This window comes from Nicotiana tabacum, chromosome 5 (assembly GCF_000715075.1).
Source record: "Nicotiana tabacum cultivar K326 chromosome 5, ASM71507v2, whole genome shotgun sequence".
NCBI classification, from domain to species: domain Eukaryota; kingdom Viridiplantae; phylum Streptophyta; class Magnoliopsida; order Solanales; family Solanaceae; genus Nicotiana; species Nicotiana tabacum.
Genome location: NC_134084.1, coordinates 113851804 through 113861721, shown reverse-complemented (window position 1 = coordinate 113861721; position 9918 = coordinate 113851804). Strand labels below are relative to the sequence as shown.

General features: G+C 39.0%; 1 protein-coding gene across 1 annotated transcript; it reads left to right on the top strand.

Moving 5' to 3' along the window:
• The first annotated feature begins 3594 nt into the window (after nucleotides 1-3594).
• LOC107802573 (uncharacterized) lies at nucleotides 3595-4596 on the top strand. The gene has a single exon (XM_016626091.1). The coding sequence runs from the start codon at nucleotides 3595-3597 to the stop codon at nucleotides 4594-4596; it is 1002 nt and encodes a 333-aa protein (XP_016481577.1).
• The last annotated feature ends 5322 nt before the right edge of the window (nucleotides 4597-9918 follow it).

Genomic DNA, 9918 nt, shown 5'->3' with positions numbered 1-9918 from the left:
GACTTATGTAGATCGTTGGTTTTGGTTTTCAGGGAAATCGGAATGAATTTGGAAGAACGGTTCTCAGTTTGTAGCATGAAATTTGAAAGGTTTGACCAAGATTTGACTTATTTGTATATAATCTCGGATCAGAATTTTTATGATTTGGTTAGCTCCGTTGGGTGATTTGGAACTTAGGAGCATGATCAGAATGCATTTTGGAAGTCCGTGGAAGGTTTAGTCTTGAATTGGTGAAATTGAGATTTCGGGGTTTCCGGTTGATTGGTGAGATTTTGATATATAGGTCGCAATGAAATTCCGAGAGTTGAAATAGCTTCGTTGTGTCATTTGGGATATGTGTGTAAAATTTCAGGTCATTCGGACGTGGTTTGGTTGGGTTTTTTATCAAAAACAGGATTCAGAAGATTTTTAAAAAGTTAGGCTTGAATCTGATGTGTCCTGGTTGATTTGATGTTGTTTCAGGTGTTTTGAAGGTTGGTACAAGTTTGTATGAGGTATTGGGTTATGTTTGTGCTTTTGATTGAGGTCCCGGGGGTCTCGGGATGATTTCCGATGGTTGTCGAAAGAGTTTGAGATTTTGAGAAGTTGCAGATTTTACTGCTTCTAGTGTTTCTGCACCTGCAGATTGGGGACCGCAGGTGCGATGCCGCAGATGCGGAAATGGTGATCGTAGAAGCGGATAAATGACTGGGAGGCAGGAACCGCAGATGCGGTTGTGGGATCGCACCTGCGAAGGCGCAGAAGCGAAATTGGCATTGCAGATGCAGTTTTGGCTGAGTTAAGTGAAAGCCACAGAAGCGGCTCATTGGCCGCAAATGCGGTACCGCGGATGCAGCTGAATCACCGCAGATGCGGAAATGACTGGGGTTAGAATGTTATATTTTCTCCTTCGCGATTTTTAGAGAGTTTCACCATATTTCATTCGGGAGAAAGCTTGGGAGAGCTAATTGAAGAGGGAATTCAAGAGGAATTCGTGGAGGTAAAATTTTGGACCCTAAACTTGTTTCTATGATGAATTTTAACATTTTGAGCTTGAAATTATGGGAAATCAGTAGCAAAATTGGGGAAATTAGGGCTTGAAATTGGAGAGTTAAATTGGGAATTTGAGGGGCCATTTGAGGTTCGATTTTGATGTTCTTGGTATGTATAGACTCGTGAGATGATGAAGATTCCATTGATGTTAATTTTATCGAGTTCCGAGACGTGGGCCCGAGGGACGGTTTGGAGCAATTTCGTGATTTTTTATGCAAATTGGATATTTTCGAGTGGGCTTTATTCCTTTAGCGTATTCTAATGGTTATGTACTGATTGTGGCTAGACTCGGAGCATCCGGAGGTCAATTTGTGAGGGCAAAGGCATCGCGGGCTAGAGTTTGGACCGGATCGAGGTAAGTAATGATTGTAAATACTGTCCTGAGGGTTTGAACTCCCGGATTACACATCGTTGTATTGCTTTGAGGTGACGAACATGCTAGATGACGAGCGTGGAGTTGTGCAGCGTTGGGGATTGTGACTTGGTCCGTCCCGTACGACTGTTAAGTCGCGTATTTGATTTGAAATCTTATGATATTCCATGTTCTAGTGATTTATATTATATTTTGGGTTGTATGCTATGTTTGGGGCCTTGTGGCGACCTGCTGAGACCCTTAGGGGCACTTTCACTATTCTTCCTCACTCTATTTGTCTTGAAAGTATGTTCTCAGTCGTGTTTTACCTGTTATCGTTTAAATCTGGTTTTATCACATTACTTCTTTAAATATGAAAACTATTTGGGCTGATTTCGCTTAATTACTGATAGATCGAGAGTCTGATTGTAAGGTTAATGATTGAGGTAGAACGAGAGTCAGATTGGGAGGTTAATGACTAAGAGAGGCCGAGGGCCTGGTTGTGAGGATTATATATTTATGGATCGGGCTACCCATCGCAGAAATATATGTATATATGTACACGGATTGGGATACATGCCGTAGCGATATAGAGCTTGGGCTGTAGGATCCCCTCCGGAGTCTGCACACCCCCAGTGAGCGCCGTCGACGAGATATATGGATCAGGCTGCACACCGCAGCGATATATGGATCGGGTTGCGTGCTACAGCGGTTACTATATGGTACCTATTGAGCGTGAGTGCTGAGCGTGAGCGCTGATTTAGTAAGAGTTGAGTCACGAGTGACTGAGAGACTAGCTCGAGGGGCAATAGATGTATACATGCACATGAGTGATGCTTTGCCTGAGGGGCCTATTTATGAACTTATTGATTTTACTCCTCTTTAAGTAAGTTTCTATCGAATATGTTGATATATTGACTGCTTTCACTCATCTTTATACTAAGCCTCTGTCGAAACGTTGAATAAATATTTTTTTTAAAACAACTTTCATTTAAGCTCGGGTCTATGAGATGTTCAGAACTTAATCACTGATTCGCCTTCTGTTATTTTCACTGGGATTTTCTTGCTATAAAGTATTTATGACACCTGGTTTGCCCGAGGGGCCGTTTACGAACTATGTTTTGCCCGAGGGGCCGATTATGGTTTTCATCTCTTTTATTATAAATGGTATTGTACCCCTATTGAAACTGCTGGAAGGTATTTTAATAATTTTTACCAAAAGCTGGATTTTAAATGAGACGATTGACTCGTATTCTGATTTGAAAGACTGTTGTGCTTATTGAGTTTATCATAACTGTGGATTCATCATTTCCTACTGCTCAGTCTTTATTTACTCTTATTACTTACTGGGTTGGAGTACTCACATTACTCTCTGCACCTCGTGTGCAGATTCAGGTATTTCGGAACCCGATAGCGGGTGTTGGTTGCTCAAACGCGGAGTCATCAGAGTTAGCAAGGTGGTTGCACGACGTTCGCAACACTGCTTCCTTCCTCTCATTTTCATTTCTGTACTTAGTACATTTTGACTGATTTTGCTGTATTCAAACCTTGGTAGATGCTCATGGCTAGTGACACTCCGATGTCGGGCTTGTATGTTATTTCCACACTATTCATTCAGACTTACATTATGAAATATTGTTTAATTAAAGGCTTAAAATGACTCTTAATGATTAAAGAGTTAATCTGGGTGTTGTGTCGGCTGGCCTTGTCTTCACGAGGGCGTCATTACGACTAGGCCAGTTTGGGGTCGTGACAAAACCAATGTATTGTGACAAATGCCAAGCTATTGGCCATGTCTGTTCTACTCACCAAGAGCCTAAAGAGCAAAAGGAGGTTCAACCAAAGAAAGTCACTTATGAATGGAGAACTAAAGGACCAGTCACTAATGCTACAAGTAATTCAGAACCTGGGCACATAGAAGCAGAGGCAACTGGAGAGACAAAGTTAAATGAAATTTCCAAGGAAAGGCCTCAGCAGTATCCAACAGAGCAGTCACAACAAGCAAGTCAACACCAGTTGGCTAGAGATGCAGAGGGTTATGGAGTTGAAGCAATTGATAAAGGCAAGAAGCAAGTATTGAATTTCAGCCTTGAAAACTTTCCTATGTTAACACCTTTAGCTAGTAGAGGCAGTTTGAAAAGTGGAACAACAGGTGCTAGTGGAAGCTCTAACCTACCCCATGATAGATGTGGGGGATCTAAACTCAATCAATGAGATGGTTAATCTGGAATGTTAGGGGCATTAATAAGTGGCACAAAAGGAAGGAGCTGAAAAACTATCCAAAGAATAAAAACATTAGTTTAGCTGGGATCATTGAAACAAGAGTAAAGGAACACAATGCTAGAAGTGTCAGCCATCATATAGCCCCTGGGTGGGAGATGTTCAACAACTATAATGCTGCAATCAATGGAAGAATACGGTTACTATGGGATACTAATTATTACTCAGTCAGGGTGATTAAAGCAGAGGCGCATGTACTACATTATGTTGTCACAAATATCATAAATGATCATGAATATGCAGTGTCCATAGTTTATAGTTTTAATACAGTTGAACAAAGGAAACTGTTATGGGATAACTTGAAAGAGATAGAGCAAATGACATTCATACCATGGGTGATTGGGGGAGATTTTAATGCTGTTTTGCAACTACAAGATAGAATGCATGGAAATCTAGTTACTAAGGCTGAGACTCAAGATTTCAGCAAATGTATCCAAGACCTGAAGGTTAGTGAATTGACTTGGGAGGGTGATTATTATACGTGGTCCAACAAGCAAGGTGGTGGTGACAGGATATGGAGCAAAATTGATAGGATGTTTGGTGATTATAAATGGATGATGCAATGGGGTCATATATCCACCGTGTATGAACTACCATTTATTTCTGATCATGCTCCTATGACACTAACCTTCAATGATCAGCACAGAAGCAGGAAAATCCCTTTCAAATTTTTCAATATCTGGGCTGAGCATGAGAGGTTCAATTATGAAGTGCAGCAAATTTGGAAGCAAAGTTTTCACAGACAGAAGATGCAGAATGTGTGGATGAAAATAAAAGCACTAAGGCTAGTACTGAGAAAACTAAATGTGGAAGAGTTTAAGTTCATTAGACAAAAGATAGAGATAGCCAGAATTGAACTTGAACATGGCCAAAAAAGTATAGACACAAGTAGCTCCTCTGAGCTGTTACTGCAAGAAAAGGAATTGATTTAGAATTAGGAAAAATTGGATCTGATAGAAGAGGGAGCTCTGTAACAAAAATCCAGAACAAAATGGATACAACTAGGTGACTCTAATACTAAATATTTCTCAGCTATGATGAAAGAGAGGAGCCAAAGGAAGCAAATAGTGGAGTTGCATTCCAGCACTGGCAGCAGGATTACTGATTCAGAAAGCATCCAAAGGGAGATAGTAGAATTTTATAAATCACTAATGGGTACTGCTGCCCATTCATGCCCTGCTATAGACAAAAGGGTTATGTGTATGGGAACTAAAATTAATCAACAACAAAGGATTGAGTTATGCAGAGAGGTGACTCCAGAAGAGATCTATGAAGGATTATGCTATATTGACAATGACAAGGCCCCTGGTGTGGATGGTTATAATGTATATTTCTTCATAAAAAGCATGGCATGTTATTAAAGATGAAGTCACTGCAGCTATTATGGAGTTTTTTAGCATTGGGAATCTATACAGAGCTATAAATTGCACAGCCATAACCTTGGTCCCTAAGGTGTCTAAGCCTAAAACTGTGAAGGAGTTCAGACCTATAGCATGTTGCACTGTCCTCTACAAAATGATATCCAAGGTTCTAGAAGCAAGAATGCAAGGCATCATTAGAACAATTATTAATGAAGCATAAGCAGGGTTTATACCTGGGAGAAAGCTAGCAGACAATATCCTTTTGGCTCATGAACTGGTGAAGGCTTATACTAGGAAGAATATATCTCCTAGGTGCATGATAAAGATAGATCTCCAGAAAGCCTATGATTCTGTGGAGTGGCCTTATATGAAGTAAGTTATGGAAGAACTAGGATTCCCTCAACTATTCATATCTTGGGTTATGGAATGTGTTCAGACAATTAACTACTCTATTGTAGGTAATGGGGAATCAACTAAGCCCTTTAATGCTGCTAAAGGATTGAGGCAGGGAGATCTCATGTCTCCATTTTTGTTTGCCATAGCAATGGAGTATCTGAGTAGGAACTTGGCTAGTCTGAAGCAGGAGAGGGACTTTAAGTATCACCCTAGATGTCCAAAGCTTGGGATCACTTGCCTGAATTTTGCATATGATTTATTACTATTTGCCAGAGGTGATCTAAAGACAGTACAAGTGATGCAGCAAAAATTCTATCAATTCACTCAGGGTTCAGGTCTACAAGCAAACCTTAGTAAGAGTGAAGCTTACTTTGGAGGGGTTTCTTTGGTAGATAAACAACAAATTTTGTAGCTACTTGGGGATCTCAAATGGTGAAATTCCTTTTAAATATTTAAGGGTACCTCTATCTACAAAGAAACTAAGTATAATGCAGTGGCAACCACTTATTGACAAAATGACTACAAGGATTACTTCTTGGATTGCTAAGACTCTATCTTATGCAGGAAGAGTCCAGTTAGTCCAAAGTGTTTTGTTTGGAATTCAGGCTTTCTGGGCACAATTATTCATTCTTCCAACAAAAGTGACCAAGATTGTAGAGGGGCTATGCAGATCTTATATTTGGTCTGGTTTCTTGCTTGGGATAAAGTATGCTTGCCAAAGGCAGGAGGTGGACTAAATATTGTTAACCTGAAGCTATGGAACAAAGCAGCCATTGCCAAACACTACTGGGATTTAGCTCACAAGCAAGATAAGCTGTGGATCCGCTGGATTCATACTTACTACATCAAGAACCAACATATGAGTACAATGCCAACACCCCAGCAAGCTTGTTGGATGGTTAGAAAAGTGATAGAGGCACATGAAATTCTGGAAACTAGACAGTTTATGCAAACTCACAACAGAAGCCTGATCAGACAAATATACCTATATCTACTTGGTGACTATAGCAGGGTGGAATGGAAAACATTAATATTCAATAATGCAGCAAGACCAAAGGCAAAATTCATAATGTGGCTGATGATGCATGGGAGATTGATGACTAGTGACAGGATAGCTAACTAGAAGATCAATGTTGACACACAATGTGTATTGTGCAGAAAGCAGTGGAAACAAGAGACCATATGTTTCGGCAGTGTGAATTTACTCAAAAAGTATGGATCAAAATGTGCAATTGGATGAAGAAGCAATTTTAGAGGTATAACAACTGGCAACAATTCAGCCAATGGTCAGTGATATGTGCCAAAGGGAAAACCCAACATGCTCAGGTCATTAGAATGGTTTATGCAGAAGTTTCTTATCACATTTGGATGGAGAGAAACATGCGTATATTTGAACAAAAAAGCAGAGTTTGGGAGCAGATTACAAAAGAGAGAGCTTTTGTTGTTAGTGTTAGAGTCACTCCTAGAAATAAGTCGTTTGTGTATAGATTATATTTCTAGGTAGTTGAGTATTCAATATAAATGGATAGATAGCAAGCTATGTTAGTTATGCTAAAGTTTTGTACTTACTACTTGGTGATTAATAAAATAAGTTAGTGACAAAAAAAAGAGATAAAACTTGTAGGCCAACTATAGAATAATTAAAATTTAAGAGGAAATTTCAAAAATCACTATTCTTTAGTGACTATTAACTTTTTATAGCTATCATATACATAATTACTTCATATAGCTACTATTCAGTTGTTACGGTAGTGTATTCGCTGTATTCGCGCTACTGTTTTCATGAATACAGCAGTAAAAATGCCTAAAATTAAGGCAGTCTAGTTGTATGTGCATGTATTCACATGTATTTGTGTTATGTATTCAGGAATACAGTAATGACAATCACCTTAAAATAGGTATGTCTAGCTGTCTAATAACGAAAATAATATCAATTAGCGTGATACACTCCTAATATAGCTCAACAAAATCAATTCTAATATACCTCATTATCAACCCAATTAATTAGAATGATTTTTCAGTTGTATATAACTGTTGTATTTAACTTTTGTATTTAGTATATTTCAATTTTTGTTACCGTTTCATTCATTAGATTCAATGTTTGTATTTATTGTATTCATTATTTTATATTCAGCGTATTCAAATGTATTTGTATTAACAGTATTTTAGCTATTCTTAATACATGTTATTACTGTTGTATTCAATATATTTCATTGGTTGTATTCACTGTATTTATATTTGTATTCAGTGTATTTTATTGTATTTCACTATATTAATTTTAAAATTAAATATATTCACTGTTTATATTACGTTCTATTTTAATGTTTATATTCAATGTATTTCAATGTTTATATCATGTATTCATGCATATTATATGTACAATATGTATGAATACAGGCGTATTCAGTTGTATTAAAAAAATTACAGATCTTCAAAACATAAATACAGGACAACAACAACAACAACAACGTCTCAGTATAATCCCACAAGTGGGGTCTGGGGAGGGTTATATATATTCAAACCTTACCCCTACCCCGAGAGGTAGAGAGGCTATTTCTAGGAGACCCTCGGCTCAAGAAAGCAACAAGAGACGATATATTAGTACCATCAATAAAATCATAATAAAATAACAGTAATATAAGAAATAGAAAATAGATGGAAAGTATAATAATAACCAGTAGATAAAGCCCTGCATCAGTAGATGACCACTAGCATCCTAAAACTAACTCCTAACTGGCTAGTCTCACTCTGGTGCGCCGTAGAAATATTGACAGCTTCCCCCTAACCTACAACCTTAATGCTCGACCTCCACAATTCCCTGTCAAGGGTCATGTCCTCAATAATCCTAAGTCGCGACATGTCCGAACTGATCACCTCTCCTCAATACTTCTTAGGTCGCCCTCGCTCACACCTCCTCACCGGTGCATCAATGTTCCTCCTCTGAATGTGCCCGAATCATCTGAGTCCTGCTTCACGCATCTTGTCCTCCATGGGGTCCACGCCTACCTTCTCTCGAATATCTTCATAAATACAAGAATTTTTTTATATAAATACAATGTGTTTGAGTGAATTTGTATAGAATACAATGTATTTGTATCATTGTATGTGACTATATAAGCAAAGATGTAACGACTCGATCAGTCGTTTTGAGAAATTAAGCTCTGTTCAGCGGCATAAGGTTTGGAACAACTTCATATTATGAGTATCGACTTGCGTGCATGGTGGAATTCGGCCTTCGGATGGTTTAGAGTCAAATTTAGAGAAGAAACCTTGTTTAGGAAGTTAGAACAGTGAAAAGTTGACCGGAATTGGACTTTTAGGTAAACGACCCCGGAATGGGTCGTGGATGATCTCAACAGCTTCGTATGGTGATTTTGGACTTAGGCGCGCGTCCGTATTCAGATTTGGAGGTCCGTAGAGTGAATTGAGGTATTTCGGCGAAAGTTGAAGTTGGAAAATGAAAAAGTTTGACTCACAATTGACTTTTGGGATATCGGGGTCGAAATGCGATTCCGAGAGTTGGAGCAGCTCCGTTATATTATTTTGGACTTGTCTGCAAAATTTGGCGTCATTCCGAGTTGAATTGATAGGTTTCGGCATGAGATTCGTCATTTAAAGATTTGGAAGTTCTTAAGCTTGATTTTTGGTTTGATTCGTCGTTTCGATGTTGTGTTATGTGATTTAGAACTTCGGACGAGTCCGTGTTAGGTTATATGACTTGTGTGTGTAATTAGACGGTGTCCCGGGGGCCTCGGGTGGGCTTCGGATGGGCTACGGATCCTTTTTCCGCCTTTTTGAACAATTAATCTGCTATCTGGTATTTCCTTCTATGCGATCGCATTGCTTGTCCCGCGATCGCATAGCACAAAGTTTGGGCAGCATCAATTCCTTCTATGCGATTGCATCATCACCTCCGTGATTGCATAGTGTATTCCAGACTGGTTCTAATTCCTTTTATGCGATCGCATAGCCTTGTTCGCGATCGCATAGTTATGTTCCCTCCTCTTCTGTGATCGCATGACCCCATATGCGTTCGCATAGGCTTTCTTTTTCTGGCCTTCCAATTTTACTCTATGCGATCGCATTCCTTCTCTTGCGATCGCATAGAACAAAATGTCTGGGCAGACAGATTTAATCCCAAATTCGAGGGTTTCACCATTTTATCATATTTTGACTTCTAGAGCTCGGGTCTTGGTGATTTTTGGAGGGATTTTCACCTGGGAAACTTGGGTAAGTAATTCTCACTCGACTTAGACCAATTTCCATGAATCTCCTCTTAATTTCATCCTTCAATTTCAGATTTTGAATGAAAAATGGTTAGAACTTCATAGACCGAATTATTGAGTTTTGAGGGTGTGTTTGACCTCCTATTTGAGAGATTTCTATATGGTTAGACTCGTGAGAGTACCAGGGTTCTGAAAATGTTAAATTCATCCGGTTCCGAGATATTGGCCTAAGGGGATTTTTGGTCATTTTACCTAATTTCGCGCTTTAGCT